The following is an 18,230-nucleotide window of genomic DNA, read 5'->3' on the forward strand; positions in this document are numbered from 1 at the left end:
CTGAGCTTAATCTACCAAACCCATTTAAGCCGTCATTCTAATGACAGTAGAAAACCATGTTGTGATATCTTAATGATCATTTTTTTGTACATACCCTCTTTTAGTCTTGCCAAGATATCCTTGTTCCTGACTTGGATTTAGCTCTCCCATTGCCCTGTAATTATTTTATAATACGCTGATCAACCAGTAGGGGGCATAGTCCATGGCTTTCATTCAATGTCTTAGGATGTGCAACCAGACCAAACTGGCACATAGCTGAAACCTTCCACAACAAGGACAGTTTTCTAGACTTTCTCAAAGTCTTCACGCATAGAGACCAAAGAATATCGTTGAGGTAACTTTGACCTATGCTACAAAGCTGGCACATTCTCAAATACATTACTGATGTTTTGAACATGGCTGCCACAGTGTGTTTGCATTTTGAGGGTGGTTACCATCTTGAAAGTTCAAAATATGAACCTTACATTTGTCATTAATTTTTCATGTTTTTTTTCATATTTTCCAGACTTTTGGTCCATTGACATTTATATTTATATGGCCCTCCATGCATGTCCCTTTTCTAGGCTGTCTTTTGTTACTTTTTCCCTAGCTTCCCAGATTTCTGATATGAGGAAGTTTTATTGAGTAGACTTCTAGGTAGATAATCTTCTTCATCTGCTGGTGATTGTGAGGCTGTTATTTCTGTATTTATTCTACCCACAGAAGATGACCTTTGTGTCTGTCACCAGAGGTAGGTAATTCGTTTGCATCTCTGTTAACCATATGTCTTCATGATTGTATCCTGATGTCGGCTTCCCGGTATGATATGAATTTGCTACAGGGACATATCAGACACTTTGATAGATGAGACTTGGAGAAATAACCTTAAAATTGTTGATTTGTTCTTTAAATAAAGATTGAAAATGTTTTAAAAGCACAAAGATGAAACCAGAAGACTAGAACAACTTTGTACATGACAGTGACATGGATTAGCATGGGCTTTTTCCAAAAAAACTAAAATACACAAACAAGCAGTAAACAATGATGGGCTTAATTATCAAAAATCAAATTTATAGAATTTTTTTTTCTACTTTGAATAAACTCGCAATTTCACGAAAACTTGAATGTTTGCTTATTTATTAAAAAATCCTAATATAAAAAACGATTAAATTGTGGGAAAAAATTGAATAACTCTCTAAAAAAAGGTGTGCGTTTACAAGCTCAAAAAATCCGAAAAAAACTAAAATCTTAAATTTTAAAAAAAATGGCTTGACTTTTTCCTAAGACAATTCCCATTGAACTCGCAAGCTTTAGGTGCTAAAGCTTTTCTTGAAAATATCATTTGAATTTGTGAGTTTCTGTGCCCAAAAAAATTTGAAATCATGGCAAAGATTTGAATTCAAACATTGATAAATCCCTATTAATTAATGTTGTGTGTGATGATGTTCAAACTTTAAAGGTTAAAAGTTTAGGGATAGGGATGTGCGAATTTCATCGCCTTGTTTTGCCGCGGAAATGACGCCCATAGACGTATGGTGGCGTGTGACAAAAAAAAGTTGCCACGCGTCAAAATTTTTTTGACGCCCATAGTCTTTAATGGGCGTCAGCGACATTTCACCGGCGGTGAATTTTTGGCAAATCGAAACGGGACAAATTCGCCCATCCCTATTTAGGGATAAAAGGAAACTCTTTAAAGTGCAACAAACAAATTGATTTATCAAAGGTAACTCTGGAGAATTGCAAACTGGTCTGAGCCTCCATGAGATGAGATAACTTACATCCCTGTCATTGGAAATATTGAACCATATGTTAAGACTTAAGCTGGCCATAGACGCAAAGATCCGATCATATGAATCCTTTCGGACCGTGTATGGAGAGTCCCGACATTTTTCGTCCCACGGACATCGGTCGTTTGGTCAATCAGCCAGGTTAAAAGATTTCTATCGGCTGCCGATGATTTCTCTGCGTGTATTGCAGATCAAACGATTTTTAGTGGGAGACTGCCACCAGCTTTCGATTGTCGTAGGGGCAGAACATCGGCTGATCTGTTCTTTTACTACTTTATTTGATCGGAATGGTTAGTGGCAGGTTGGGAGATGGGGAAGTCCGATCGAACGATCTTTGCATCTCTGGCCAAAATATATATCTTTCCTTTTTGACAGGTCTGGTAAAACACCTGCCAATGTGTTTCCTTACAAGCAACGTCTGCCCTTTGACTTTATGTAGCTGTGAGGAGCATTCCAGAGGTATGTCCAGGGGTAGTGATGGGCGAATTTATTCGCCAGGCACGAATTCGCAGCGAATTTGCGCGTTTCGCCGCCAGCGAATAAATTCGCGAAACGCCCGCGAAAATTCGCAAAATTTTCACTGTTTCGCGAAATTCGCAAATTTTTCAGTGAAGCGAAACGGCACAAATTCGCCCATCACTATCCAGGGGTCATTCTTAAAATAAATGTTCTCAGGAATATACAATGCCAAAAATGTAATTGAACTCAAGGGCTTGTGCTGACATACATACAGATACATATGTCACTAATGGGACATGGGAATGACAAAACATCAGAAGATCAAGTACACAAAAAAACTCTTCTCATTTTTGTTTTTCAATTAAACCTAATTGAAATTTTCAGATCATTTCCAGTACCACTGTCTAACAGGCCTGTACACAGTTTCATCCCAGTGCTTTCTGAAATCTTCTGTTTATCTCTAATATGCACCATGGACCATGGCACCACAACATATTGTGGTCCATGATGTCACTTAGCCTTATTAATAGGCACAGAAAGCAAGAAAATCCTTATTGCTGTATTAGTTCAGCTGTATAAGCGATAGTTTTGAACAGCTTGTTGACCAGTGAATAATTTCAAAATAAGCAAATTTACAAATGAACCAAAATGCTTAGTCATTTCAATAAAAAAAGCAAAGCCATTTAGTCCAAGGGGTAACCCGAACCTGACACAAGTCATGTAGCACCACCTGACCAGTGAACTTGACTAAAGTAAATTTGATGAGAAAGCCAAAACTCCTCCATTTAAGTCAACGTGATCAACATAATTGGACCCTGCCTCTGACTAAAGTCAATATTATCATCATAATGGGCCCTGCCTCTGACTAAAGTCAATGTGATCATCATAATGCAAACCCAACTCTGACCATAGTTATTATTTTCTCCCTGACTAAAGAAGCCCTTAAGACAGTGACCCCACATGTTGCTCCCAGTGGCCTCAAAGCAGGAGCTTATTTTGAAAAAGAGACAAGTTTTGGTTGTATAAAAACCAGGTGTACTGCCAGTCCACATGACAGATCATTATTGGCACCCCCATGAATTTTTTGAATGATTATGTTGGTCTCCAACATCTTACATATACGTGTGGCTCAAGGGTAAAAAAGGGTTTGGGGACCCCTACCTTATGACAGTATCAATTGTTCCATCAGATTTTTATTTCATACGTATATGTTAGCATAGCTAGCTGCTCTTGACAGTTACAGTCATAGATATCTTTTCATGTTAAGAAATATTATTTGAATCAAATCTGACTGTGAATGTGTTTGGTCAACAAATATGGTTCCCATCTGTCATAGCACTACATTCTTTTTCTTTCGAGAGATTGAATATTCTAATGTTCACTTATTCTAAGGGCACGTTCCCCTGTGTTGGGCTGAAACCCTACATATGTCATCATACTGTAGTAAATGAGAATCTCTAGCGAAATTAATTATAAACATCAGAAACATTATACATAAACGGTATATAATATATTTAACAACACATTTTTCTGATTGTTCTTCAAAATGTGTTCATAATAAGAACGTGGCAAACATCAATTTAAATTACAGTGTTCATCATTTACTGTACATTCACCCTAACCCCTGTCCCATCCACCCACCCCCACACTGATCCAGATCTACCTTCTCATTAGGAACTGTAGTCATCGCTCACCTCTTCATTGTCCATTGTCTTCAAGCATGCATTTAAGTTTGATAACTGCAGGATATTTATTGAACTATAAACACAAAAGTCTCAGAAAAACTCCATAGTGTGTAAAGCAGAAAGAGACTTTCTTTGCGTTTGCTTTTTTGACTTGCCTCTCAATGTTTTTACTGTAATCTGGGAAATGCTGCTATGCTATAGGAAAGCAAAATTCAATCTAGATTCTCAGAAATCAGAACAAACTATAGAATTATAGAAGCTAACAAAAATCATAAGTTTATGTATGGATAATGTCAATAATTGTGAAATATATCTATGGTTATTAACTTTATATCTTGTACAGAAGATATCACTTTTGTTTTTCATCTCACATCCCTTCTGAAGAAATATCACCTTGATTTTATCCTTTAATGGTTCACAAGGGGACACTCCTGAAAACCCTAGTGACGTTTTTAGATTTGAGTCAACCATCTTTAAACCCAATCCATCACAAAAAATGAGCATGCTACAGCCATTCCCGTTTCCATCGTGGTGGCTGCACCATCACATGCAGATTTTATCATGAATTAATAATTTCTCTATATTATCATTATGTGATCATTTGTGCATTTACTAAATCAAAATACGTCCCTCGTTTTGCAAGAAGCTGTTGGTGGCTCCCAAGTTCTATGATTTTGCCATTCTTCATTACAACAATAACATCTGCATTTTGCACCGTCGATAATCTGTGAGCTATTAAAATGCAAGTTCTTCCTTTTCTTGCTTGGTCCAGGGCTTGCTGTACAATCTAAATCACAGAAAAGTAGATTAGGGATGGGACAGTGCCTTAAAAAAAACTAAAACTGTTAAAAAAGTTAAATGCCCTTTATATCCAGGTACATCCTTTTACCATGAGAATATAATGACTCTCTACTTTCCATTAGAACTCCTCCATCACTCCTCCTCCAATTTCCTTCAGTTGTTTATCTGACTACTTTTATGTGGAAGCTTGTACTGCCCTCCAATGATATATTTTCTTATATTCTATATTCTGCTCTGAATTATTATCCATTAGTTATTAACTTTTATTTAATGCTAACACATTTACTAGTCCTTTAAGTCTAAGGTCCCTCTCATACTTACACACAGAGTTAATATTACCAGAAGCCTATTAACCATTCTGTATGTTTTTGGAGTGTGGGAGAAAACCAGAGTATCCGGAGGAAACCCGTGCAAGAACCAGGAAAACATACAGAGTCCTTGCACATAGTACCCCGTCTGTAATCAAACTCAGGACCCCAGTAACAAGCCATATATTGGAACCTTTACATCTCTATAATTTTAAATGTTTCAAAATGCATTTTCATATAGTTTAAAGGCCATTTGATTTGCCCAATCACAGAAGAAGGAGACACCAGGACTGAACAGTAGACTTTAGCATCACAATCCAGCTGTGAGACAACTCCTCTCCAGGGGAATGCATACGTTATCATAAGAGCATTTTACTCCTCACCTTCTCACTTTCATTGTCTAAAGCAGAAGTGGCTTCATCCAGCAGTAGCAGTTTGGGATTCCGAACAAGAGCTCTGGCAATGGCAATCCTTTGCTTCTGTCCTCCAGACAGCTGCGTTCCTTTCCCTCCAACCTTGGTGTTGTATTTCTGGTGATGAAAATAGAATTTATAGAATAAAATATAATTTTGTCCTTCTGCTGAAATATCATTTGAAGTCCTCTTTGTCCTACAAAGATATGGATTACTTCTCACCTCAGGGAGTCCTTCTATAAAAGAGTGGATATTGGCAGCTTTGGCTGCACTTTGTATTTCCTCCATTGGCACGACGTGGGAGTTGTCTCCATAAGCAATGTTCTCAGCAATGCTGCAGTCAAACAGGACAGGCTCTTGAGACACAATTGCAATTTGTGAACGGAGCCACTGGATATTTAAACTTTTGGCATCCAAGTCATCAAACAACTGCAAATGATAAAATTATTTTAATCATAAAAAAATTTTCCCAATTGAAATGAAAAACAAAAATTGCATTGCTCTAGGCTTGTCGCTTAGCTCTGCTCCTGATCAGGTACCTGCTAGCAATGTTCTGCTGTCCCACTGAAAGTGCTTTGCTCATCTCTAGCAGGGATCGCCACGTGAAAAGAATACAATTTATTTTAACTGTACCCTATAAGGTCCTTCGTCTTACCTTTTGCATTTCCTTCCATCTCTAACATAGATCCCTTTCTCTTGTTCCTTTCATCGTCACTGTCCCTGGCATCACTCACTTTAAACCATTAGGCAGTGATCCCCAACCTGTGGCTTGGCAGCAACATGTTGCTCACCAACCCCTTGGATGTTGCTCCCAGTGGTCTCATAGGAGGAGCTTACTTTGGAATTCCTGGTTTGGTGGCAAGTTTTGGTTGTATAAAAACCAGGTGCACTAAGAGCCTCCTGTAGGCTGCCAGTCCACATAGGGGCTACCAAATAGCCAATCACAGCCCTTATTTGGCATCCCCAGGAACATTTTTTATGTTTGTGTTGCTCTCCAACTCTGTTTACATTTGAATGTGGCTCATTGGTAAAAAAAAAAAAAAAAAAAAAAAGATTCGGGAGCCCTGCCCTTAGGGATAATGTAATAAATGTTGCAACGGTTGCACCATTTCTAGTACCCATAGCAACCAATCCACATATTCTGGTCACCAGTTTGCAATGAAACCTCAAACTCCTGGTCCAAATTGTACTGCCATTAGGTATTTATATCTTAATTCTATAGTCCCAGTCAGCTCCTACCACTTCCCCTTGTAGATGTTCCCAGCTCATATTTCAACACATTGTATCCATGCTAACATCTCTGTATACTTCCTTTTATCCATCATCAACACAGGCTCATTTATAAGAACAAATTCCTTCAAATCTTCATTTGAAGGATTTTCTTACCACATCTCCTTGGTATGGATCGTAGAACCTCTGAAGAAGTTGAAGAGAGGTACTTTTCCCACATCCGCTGCTCCCAACAAATGCCACCGTTTGCCCGCTCCGTATTTTAACTGACAACTCTTGGAGTACGGGGACATCTGGCCGAGATGGATAGTTGAACGTAACTTTGCGGAATTCTACAGAACCTTGAAATGTTTCCTATTTTTTAAAAATGCAGATTGAGTTACTTAATAATGTAGCCCTGTCTGACATAAAGCTAAGCTAATGACTTGGTCTGTCTTAAACAGTGATGCAAATGTGTAGAATTACCGCAGTCCCAAAATATCTTCTTCCCAGCTACAATGTAATGTTGTGCGTTTGGAGCTGTTGTTATAGTCACTGCTGTCTGAAAGCTTACTCGCTAAAGCCATAAACACCTAAAACCTGTATATTTTTGGAAAATTCTGTCTTTCAAGGACCATGTTGATGTGCTGCTCTCTGAAGGGTCTCGATAGGCCCCTAACCATGGTCCTGGGGCCAAAACTTATGATTGCCTCGATATGGTCCATAGCATTGGTGGCTAAACTGGTAAACATTCCATTATGTGACAACCAATGACACTGGAATTCTGAGAAGTAATTTTGCATTGTGGGTAAAAAAAATACAGCTAATTGCATACATTTTTTTAAATGCTGTTGTACTTTGTAGATTGTAGTGCTTTAGTGACTGAGCCTTCTGATGTCAAATGGAGAACAGGACTTACTGGTTTCTGCCCTTTCTGACTATAATTGTCAATAGCAGGTTCTCGATCAAACAAGGCAAAAAGATGAGAAGCAGCAGATTTGGCTTTAGCATAATCAGGTGCAAAGGATAAACTCTGACCCACTGATAAAGCTCCATAGGTTAAAATGCCGAAAACACTGTAAAGAAAGAAGAGGAGAAGAATATGGGGTTGAGAAACTCAAACAAGATCAGTTTAGGATCACAACTTCTAATACTGGGCAATGCTGAGAATACTGGCAAATATTGCAGTGTGGTCTTAATAAACCAGTCACTGCTCTGTACTGGTATGGGATCTGTTATCCAGATTGCTCAGGACCTGGGGTTTTCTGGATAATAGATCCTTCTATAATTTGAATCTTGATACCTTAAGGGGCAGATTTACATATGGTCGAATATCGAGGGTTAATTAACCCTCGATATTCGACTGCCGGAGGTAAATCCTTTGACTTCGAATATCGAAGTTGAAGGATTTACCGCAATTAGGCTAATCGAACAATTCAAAGGATTTTAATCCATCGATCGACCGATTTTTCTACGACCAAAAAAACATAGGAAGGCCTATGGGGACCTTCCCCATAGGCTAACATTGCACCTCGGGAGGTTTTAGGTGGCGAAGTAGGGGGTCGATGTTTTTTTTAAAGAGACAGTACTTCGACTATCGAATATACGAACGATTTTTAGTTCGAATCTTTCGATTCGAAGTCGAAGGTTGAAGTAGCCAATCCGATGGTCGAAGTAGCCAAAAAAAACGTTCAAAATTCAAAGTTTTTTTTTATTCTGTTCCTTCACTCGAGCAAAGTAAATGTGCCCCTAAGTCTACAAGAAATTCATCAAATCATGAAATAAACCCAATAGGCTGGTTTATGCCTCCAATAAGGTTTAATCATATCTTAATTGGGATCAAGTACAAGCTACTGTTTTATTATTAGAGAAAAAGGAAATAATTTTTAAAAATGTGAATTATTTAATTAAAATGGAGGCAATGGGAGAAGGCCTTCCCGTAATTAGGAGGTTTCTGGATAATTGGTTTCCGAATAACAGATCCTATACCTGTACTTTGCTATTAAATTTAGGATAGTTTTCCCCAAACAGATAAAGAAACTTTCCAAAAAGAGGGAATCTGCCTTTTCTTCATTCTGATGTAACTGGTAAAACCGATACCTTTCATGATATTATTTCATGGTGCCTAGTGAGTCCACATTTGTGTCCAAAACTGGAAATCAGTTAGTGAGCAATTACACACAATATTACTTACAGAATCAACTCCTCTGCATTCATTCTCCCAAGTTCTAACATCAGACCGCCAAATCGAAAGGCGGCCGCATAGTTGAAAAATATAAATGACTGGCTGAGTGCAAAGCAAATGCCGTATACCTGAGCTCTCCTCTGGGAATTCCTGCAATACATACATTAAATAAAAATACACGTCATCTGGTGAAACCAAAACTTGTATTCTGCAATTCTGTAGGGTAATGCAATCAACTGTGCAAGGGCTATATCTCCTATGGGATATAACTGATTGTCTTGTGGCCCCAAAATTAGTCCTGATCATATTAAGGATGGGGTTCCTAAAGAACACATTTATAAAAATAACAATTCTTCAGCACAAAATACCTCTAAACATGGCCATATCCCTAGAAGTACAGTTGTAGCAGGGATTTCAGGCTATATATAGTGATGGGCGAATTTATTCGCCAGGCGCGAATTCGCGGCGAATTTGCGCGATTCGCGGCAGGCGAATAAATTCGCGAAACGCCCGCGAAAATTCGCGGAAAAAAACGGGCGCCGGCGTCAAAAACGAGACGCCGGCGCCGTTTCGCGAATTTTTCGCCATTTCGCGAATTTTTCGTCGAAGCGAAACGACGCAAATTCGCCCATCACTAGATATATACATATATAGAGAGAGAGAGAGAGAGAGAGAGAGAGAGAGAGAGAGAGAGAGAGAGAGAGAGAGAGAGAGATGTGTTCAATTAAGTAAATCTTCCAAGATCCTATGAAGCCTGGCATTGTACCAAGAGCTTGGCGAAGTGCTAATGTGGTCCCATAATTAAACAGGTAATCCCATTCTCAGGCAGTAAACTATAGGCCTGCTAGTCTGACATCGGTGGCATAAAGCTTTTGGATGAATGTAAAGGGGCAAGATAATGGAATACATTTCAAATCACAACACCAGCACGGGTTTCTGAGAAACAGAACCATATAGACAAATATAAGGGCAAGGTCACATGGGACGTTTTTACATTGCGTTTATAAAAACGTGCGGTCGAGTGTAACCACACATGCATGATAATATGCGTTTTTCACCCTGTAATTTTCTTTTCCCAACATGCATTTCTAGTTTTTCTCCTTCCTCACAATTCCGTTTTTTAGTAAACGTTCGTGAAAAAAAGTCAATTTACATGCAAAATGTAGACAAACTGATCGTCGCTACGCAATGTAATAATGTCACGAACATACAACACCACAAATACGTATATGCGCAATCCATCTCGAGAGAGTCTGGCCTCCATAACGAAAATATGCAGCGTATTTCAGGAAAGTGTATTTCCAATCCTGTGGATCCCATAGAGTTCAATAATATGGCTTTTCCTTGGAGTATTGGCATTCCTGCTGAAAAACGCGAATACTGCAATTGTGTGGCGGATGTTGGCTCGCACGCCCCTGCGGGAATTGCTATAGTGCGTATTCCATTCTTTTTATTAGGGCTTCATTTTGTGCATTTTTACATTGGAATATGTGGTTTTAAAAATGCAACATAAAAACGCCACGTGTGACCTCACCCTAAATATGCCTTCTACAAAGATATCAAAAGAAACGTTAACCTTATTTAATTGTGGAGATCAGCCATGAAGTAGAACAGGCAGACAACAGGCTGAATTTGATTTTTGTAAATAAAAGCCTACGCTTTTATGTAAGATAATAGTCATTTGAACAATATTTTTCTCCCTTCACTCACAATGTGGTCTAGCCTAGTGGCTGCCAGTTCTCCTTAAAGGGATACTGTCATGGGAAAAAAAAAATTTTTCAAAATGAATCAGTCAATAGTGCTGCTCCAGCAGAATTCTGCACTGAAATCCATTTCTCAAAAGAGCAAACAGATTTTTTTATATTCAATTTTGAAATCTGACATGGGGCTAGACATATTGTCAATTTCCCAGCTGCCCCAAGTCATGTGACTTGTGCTCTGATAAACTTCAATCACTCTTTACTGCTGTACTGCAAGTTGGAGTGATATCACCCCCTCCCTTTCCCCCCCAGCAGCCAAACAACAGAACAATGGGAAGGTAACCAGATAACAGCTCCCTAACACAAGATAACAGCTGCCTGGTAGATCTAAGAACAACACTCAATAGTAAAAACCCATGTCCCACTGAGACACATTCAGTTACATTGAGAAGGAAAAACAGCAGCCTGCCAGAAAGCATTTCTCTCCTAAAGTCACATGACTGGGGGCAGCTTGGAAATTGACAAAATGTCTAGCCCCATGTCAGATTTCAAAATTGAATATAAAAAAATCTGTTTGCTCTTTTGAGAAATGGATTTCAGTGCAGAATTCTGCTGGAGTAGCACTATTAACTGATGCGTTTTGAAAAAAACATGTTTTCTGATGGCAGGATCCCTTTAAACACAAGAACAAAGCCATTAACAATGGAAAGAAGAGACTGGGAATATATGACGAGCGACTGACCTGTATGGTTTCTGGAGGCTCTCTGAGTACATTTCTTCAAAGGTTCTTTCTCTAGTTAGTGATATGATGGTTTTTATATTATCCACAGCTTCTGTTGCAATCTATTGTTTAAAAAAGAGCATATTACAAAATGTTTTTAGCACCAGCATATTCTGGAGGGATTTACAAAGAAGTTTACCACCCATTGTGCTTCCGTGGATCTAATTATCCCAAGGGCAAATATGACTTGTTTTAGACCTCCCGATATTGTATATATTGTATATATAGTGAATAAAGTACCCCCTCTTGTAAAATATAAGGATATTATAAGTTACCGAGGAGTTTCATGACCATATAAAAACACGAGGCCGAAGGCCGAGTGTTTTTATACAGGTCATGGAACTCCGAGGTAACTTCTAATATCCTCATATTTTGCAACTGGGGGTACTTTATTTATTATAATACACAAATTTCAGCGAGTCATGTGACAGAAATGACATCAGAACTCACCGTTTATAACTGATGACATCAGAACTCACCGTTTATAAGGATATATTTTACAGGATATTCATGGCTTTTGTGTATTATAGATATTGTAGGCTATGCACATCTTGTAACCCACAGCAACCAAACAGCAGGTAGTAGAAGGTATTTCCAAAGTTACTTAACCATGGTCCTCTAAAAACAACATGCACGACATAGCAGGTGATTGCAAGCCTACGTTGCATTGAGTGTGTAAAACAGCTTTGTGTTTTTTTTCATTGAGCACTTGTTTCATAAATTGATCCTCTTGTGAGTCATGACCACAAACAGCTTTACTGGGGTAAGCCATAGATAAAGAACTATGACTTCTTGGCAATGAAGGAAGGCTGGAGCCACCATCTGAAGGAATAAGGAGAAAAGTCCAACCTGCCTGCCTCTCTAATCCTTACTAAACTTGGCACATTTGTTGAGGTAGTTCTTCAGATTTGTGGACTAAGAGTATAGCTTTTTCTCCAAAGTGAAAGCCCTGGTTAATATTATGACAATCTGTGAGCACACATGGCTCACATCTATGGCATAACATCTTTTTCCCTCATTACACCCATGTGGCTGAGCTACAAGCCAAGGCTAAGCTAAGTGTGGAACCAGGAAGCCACATAAGAAGTCTTTTCCCCCTCTGGACTTGGTAGTTTGCCACACGGCACAATTACTAGACTTTCTCTCCTGCAGAACCTCATGTACAAAGTCTGTATCCTTGACTGGTTTAACATCAGTGTAACTTTCAGCACTTGCCTCCTCATTGTGCCTGAGCTGCTGTTAATAGTTGACCTATCAGCCTCTCACACCTGAGGCAAGATATAAGAAGAACTAACCTGCCCCTAGCTAGCCCTACCCAAGAAAATCCTCAACTCCTTTGGACCTGACTTGGTCATACAGGCTTCTCAGATGTTGAATTAAATGCTGATCAGACATACGTCCATCAAGTTCAACCTTAAGTCTATATTTAATCTGCCTAACTGCTAGTTGATACAGAGGAAGGTGAAAAACCCCATTTGAAGCCAATTTGTCTCAGAGGGAGAAAAAATTCCTTCCTGACTCCAAGATGCAATGGGACCAGTCCCTGGATCAACTTGTACTATGAGCTATCTCCCATATCCCTGTATTCCCTCACTTGCTAAACACCATCCAACCCCTTCTTATACCTATGTAATGTATCAGCCAACCGTGAATTAATATGAATAAGAGACTGGAATAGATGATGAGTAATAAAAAGTAGCATTAAGTCAGTGACCCCCCATGTGAAAGCTGAAAAGATTCTGAAGAAGGAGGCAAATAATTTAAAAAACTATAAAAAAGTTAACCACGCCTTTAACATCTAAGAATGAGATCGAGTTTTACCTTTCCAGCCGCCTGAAGCTCTTTCTTATCACGATTAGCAAAGCCAGTGAGAGCTCTGGTCTCCAGTATTCCAGTTACAATCATAAAAGGAGTCATTGCCAAAATCAGAAGGGCCAGTTCCCAGCCATAAACAAAGGCAATTATGACAGACAGCCCCATACACACCATGTTCTCTGCAATTAATCCTAGTCTGGAACCTGTAGCCTGGATTAATACACGTTAAATGTGATTAAAACAATTACAGAAAAAAATTATTCAATATTTAACATTCTCTGTGCCTTCCTGGAATTCTTAAAACATCAACTGTATCGAATCCTATAGGAATCTTGGGGCATTTTGTATCTTGGATTTATTCAGTATTAATGATCTGAGGCAATAACTTCTATTGATATGCTAAATTCAATGAAGAAAAAAAATGAAAATGTAGATACCATCTGAATTTGGGAAGCATCAGTAGCGAGTCTTGTTGTTAAAGCCCCCGTGTTATGTTTCTTGTCATCAAACCATGACATTTCCTAGAGAACGAAATACGACAAATATCATTATTATTATACATAGAGGGGCACTCTACCAGCAGTCACATGGGGAATTAAGGGTTAAGCTTACCTGGCGCAGCATGGCTTTGAATGCCATCTGTCTTACTCTCATTGTTAGAACTTCCCCTGATCTTCCGAACATAAAACCCTAATAAAATAACAGCAACACTTGTCAGAAGTCTTACAACAGAAATAGAAATAACACAGGTTTATAAAAATGATTTGTCACCCTGTTTAGAAACAGGGATGCAGATATGGGACCTGTTATTCAGAATATTTGGGACCTGGGGGTTTCCGAATAAGGGATCCTTCTGTAATTTGGATCTTCATACCTTAATTCTGCTTAAAATGCATTTAAACATTAAATAAACCCAATAGGCTGGTTTTGCATACAATAAGTATTTATTATATTTTAGTTGGGATCAAGTACAAGCGACTGTTTTGTTATTACAGAGAAAAAGGAAATATGTTTTAAAATTCTGAATTATTTGAATAAAATGGAGTCTATGGAAGCCTTCCCGTAATTCCGAGCTTTCTCGATAATGGTTTTATATTAACAGATTCTATACCTGTAGCAGAAAATTTGGCCAAACCTATTCCAATTCCAATTTGATACAAACTGATATCATATTTTTTCTTATGTCTCCTAATAAAGACTAACGTTGCCCCAAAATAGGGCTACCTAGCAAATCCCCATCATTTTCTGTGGGAGGAGGAAGAACTTTCTTTTAGGCAAAATGAGAGAAGAAGTCATTGTTAGTGTCCTTCTTGAATTAAATTTCTGATTCAATGACAACTTTGACATTGGCCAAATTCAATGGATGGGAAATGGCAAAGTGGAAAAAGCTTCAAGGCTTTATATGTAGCACCATTACACTGTATACAGCTAGATCAGGGATCCCCAACCAGTCACTCAAGAACAACATGTTCCTCAACAACCCCTTGTTGCTCCTAGAAGCCTCAAAGCAGGTACTTATTTTTCAATTCCAGGCTTGGAGACAAGTTTTGGTTGCATAAAAACCAGATGTACTACCAAACAGAATCTCCTGCCAGTCCACATAGGGGCTACTAATAGCCAATCACAGCCCTTATATGGCACCCCCATGAACTTTTTGCACGCTTATGTTGCTCTCCAACTTCTTCTGCATTTGAATGTAGCTCAAGGGTAACAAAGTTTGGGGACCCCCAAGCTAGATGTATAAGTTGTCTCCAGATCCTCCAATAACTAAACAGGCATTTTAGAACTTTATATCATTGGTGAGTGCAAGAAAGACATTTCGATAGCTTGCTTAATTGCACCTTTGACTATATTACACTCAGATAGATACTTTATTACCATCAGACAGATACTTTACCTGGAGAAAATACGACACAAATGACATTACTCCAATAGCGGCAAAAATTATGGAATACAGATTAGCTTCGGTCTGAATTCTTTCAGGATTATCAGTGCTAAAAACCTGAAGAGGGCAAATAAATACAAAATATTAATTACAGTAGAGCTCTAATGCCATGGAAAGTGCAGGGTCCTGTCTAATATCAGTCTCCATTGGTCTATGATATTGCTATTCAAGGGGAAAAAAAGCGACTTATTGCTCTCTCCCAGTATATACCTGTGGACAAGAACTGGTCACAAGAATCCTGCCCACCCACAGGGCACAGGAGACGGAACCAGGACTTCCTGAGCCAGTAGAAGTTCTTTGGTCCACTACAGAATGATACCATTGGGTAATCATCAGGATGATGTCATCTAATTGGATAAGAGTTTGACAATCTATACCTAAAATGCTACCACGTGGGAGATAATCAGGTGACCTGGAAGTGGATGGGCAGGAACCTCCCTATTTCTTTCCTTGCAATCTGCTTGTTCTACCTTTGGCCAAAGACTCAATCAGTATAATATGTGCTGTAAGTCTGTACCCCAAGCACCCTGGATTTGCTCACTAGGCCTCCAGGCAGAACAAGTACATTGTGATATAATACACCAATCTGGAAAAATTAATTTTTTAATGCAAGAACTCACGTGATACTTACAGATAAAACTTTAGAAAAAAAGATACAGAAGGCCGGATGGGCTCCCCCGTTTATTATGGCCGCCAGAGTCCCCAAAAGGATATAAGGCCACTCGGATTTGTTCAGTTTCAGAATCTTGAAAAAGGAAATTTTAGGGAGAGATTCCTGGAAAACAGATCAGATCATTTTCAGTGAATTAAATATGAGCAGTCATGCTATTATACAGCACAGGGGGTGAATATGGGGTGTACAAACTTACTGTGGTGGTATAGCGGGATAGCAGGGATGCCCGCCGTGCCTTTCGCATTGACACCCGCAGCCTTAGAGTGTTCTGCGCCGTCACACCATTGCTTATTGGCGAAATTCAAATATTTAAAGGTGCAGATGCCAAATGTCAGTGCCCAACGTTAGGTCTATTTTATAGTTCCTGGTTTGCGTTCTTGATCTGATTCTGACCCTGCCTGACCCTGATTATGTCTTGTTTGCTGCCTGTCCTGATTATTGCCTGGTTTTTGATTACTCTCTTGGATCCTGAATGTGTACCGCAATTTTGGTGTGTTTGACCCGGCCTGTGACCGCAACTATTCCTACGTCTCCTGTATCTGTACTGTACTGATTGTTACCAACCCGGCCTGGCTTTTGACTACTTGACCTTGTTTCCCATTCTACGACCCCACGCTTGGTTCCCTTGCTTGCTCAGAACTCTCTCTTTCTCCCACAATAAGACCTGGCGGCATCTGAGTAACGGAGGGCTCAACCTGAAGCTAAAGGCGCTGCTAAAGGCAGAAGAGTGGGCCGAGCCCAGAACCTTGGATTTAGGTCTGAGTTTGGGATACCCTGCATTACAGTACGTTGGGCCGTAGAGATGGGCTGGAATGACACAGCTTTAAGAAGTTAGTTCAGGGTAGGTCTTGCCACGGCTATCAAAGATAGTCTTGTCAGTTTTCCTACCCCATCCTCTTTAGACTCCATTATGCATTTTGCCATCCAGATAGACAGAAGGCATAGGGAGAGACACCAAGAGGAGTTATCCTCTGTTGCCTTCTTTAGTACTTTCCCCAACCAGGCTCCTAACCCTTTGCCCCTAGTTCCTCTGAGGAGCCTATCCATTGCCCGTGAGCAACATTCAGATATAAAAGGAGAGCAACACAAGCATGAAAAATGTTCCTGGGAGGACTGACAACCTGTGGTTTACTCAGTTTGACTCTGTTTGGCAGTACACCTGGTTTTTATACAACCAAAACTTGCCTCCAAGCCTGGAATTCAAAAATAAGTATCTGTTTTGAGGCCAGTGGGAGCAACATCCAAGGGGTTCGTGAGCAACATGTTCTAAGTAAACCACTTATTGGGGAACACTGCTCTAGAGCCTTAAATGGCCAGCTGGGGCCTTTTTTTGACCATGACCATGAATATGAACCCATGCATTAGCTTTTTTATCAATGCACTGGGCGCAATAATGTCCGCTGCAACTCTGCACATGGCCTCAATGGTGCTTAAATTCCATAGGCTGCATTTTGAAAAACAATGGCGACCTCTGTCCCAAAAATGCATTTACTGCCTGGTGAATGCGGTCCTTTCTCTTGCAGAATATGGAGATCTATTTTCTTCATGTTTGTCCGCTCCCATTGTAGAGAATCTTAGTGTTTTTTTATTTTTTGCACTACGTTATTGTGGCCACTCTTCCTATTATTTTCCAGAGAAAGATTAATGAAAAATGTCTGTTATTACCTCTTTCACATCTGACTTTTCCTCTTGTTCTTCTAAATGTTCAGATCGAGTGGATATTTTGGAGCTGAGGCGCTTTACAAGTGACGGCTTTCTTTTCAACTCGTCCTCTGCTGTCTCTGTCTGTTCATCGGCTTCTGCTGCTTGAATGGGCTGGAAGATAGATAGATGACAGATAAATATATGATAGATAGATAGATAGATAGATAGATAGATAGATAGATAGATAGACTATAGGTGTCTCCCTACAATATCCATTCCAATAACAACTCATGGTGGCAGGGGCCATTCAGGTTGTGGTGTCATTATGGAATTGGTCTACCAAGGTGAGTTACGTACCTGGACTGTAACTAGTGAATGGTAAATGCCTTTCTTCTCCATTAATTCCATGTGGGTCCCTTGTTCTGCCACAGCCCCATTTTCTATCACGACTATAACATCTGCTGTCCAAACTGTACTGAGACGATGAGCTATGACAATGGTGGTCCGACCTGCACTGGCCTGTAAAAAGAGAAAGTGAAGGCTTTTACTAAAGAATATATGTCAATAGATATATTAAAGAGGGAACTTCTTAAAACAGATTAAATGTCCCTTTAGCTGGCCATACACATCAAGATCCAAGTGTCTCACCGTGTCAGCAATATGAAATGGGTATAAGTGGACTGGCCTGAATGTTTGGCCCTAAGGGAATTGAAAAGCCCGCAACTGGCAAATGAAACGTGCGTCAGGTGCACTTTTTAGCAGACGGTTAGGCAGGACTACTGATACAGACGCAGAAGGGCAAACTTTTCTCCGATCAGGAGGGAACTTGCTGTGGGTGAAGGGGTT

The 18,230-nt window shown here is 39.6% G+C and overlaps 1 protein-coding gene across 3 annotated transcripts in view; it reads right to left on the bottom strand.

Annotated features, from left to right (window-relative positions):
- Positions 1-4,200: 4,200 nt before the first annotated feature.
- The window catches only part of LOC108716436 (ATP-binding cassette sub-family B member 5), a 29,563-nt gene continuing 15,533 nt past the window's right edge, over positions 4,201-18,230 (bottom strand). For 2 of the 3 annotated variants that reach the window (XM_018262560.2, XM_041562510.1), the window contains exons 15-28: positions 17,742-17,903; positions 17,406-17,555; positions 15,699-15,842; positions 15,020-15,124; positions 13,735-13,812; positions 13,560-13,643; positions 13,129-13,332; positions 11,269-11,369; positions 8,836-8,976; positions 7,561-7,717; positions 6,819-7,016; positions 5,655-5,861; positions 5,403-5,549; positions 4,201-4,697 (exon numbers count right to left, since the gene is read on the bottom strand). In XM_018262560.2, coding sequence (XP_018118049.1) covers positions 4,500-4,697; positions 5,403-5,549; positions 5,655-5,861; positions 6,819-7,016; positions 7,561-7,717; positions 8,836-8,976; positions 11,269-11,369; positions 13,129-13,332; positions 13,560-13,643; positions 13,735-13,812; positions 15,020-15,124; positions 15,699-15,842; positions 17,406-17,555; positions 17,742-17,903 — 2,076 coding nt within the window. In that variant the 3' untranslated portion in view covers positions 4,201-4,499. The remainder of the gene's footprint in view (positions 4,698-5,402; positions 5,550-5,654; positions 5,862-6,818; positions 7,017-7,560; positions 7,718-8,835; positions 8,977-11,268; positions 11,370-13,128; positions 13,333-13,559; positions 13,644-13,734; positions 13,813-15,019; positions 15,125-15,698; positions 15,843-17,405; positions 17,556-17,741; positions 17,904-18,230) is intronic. The other variant, XR_005961180.1, reaches the window with a different exon arrangement.

The sequence above is a fragment of the Xenopus laevis genome, chromosome 5L (assembly GCF_017654675.1).
Source record: "Xenopus laevis strain J_2021 chromosome 5L, Xenopus_laevis_v10.1, whole genome shotgun sequence".
Lineage (NCBI taxonomy): Eukaryota > Metazoa > Chordata > Amphibia > Anura > Pipidae > Xenopus > Xenopus laevis.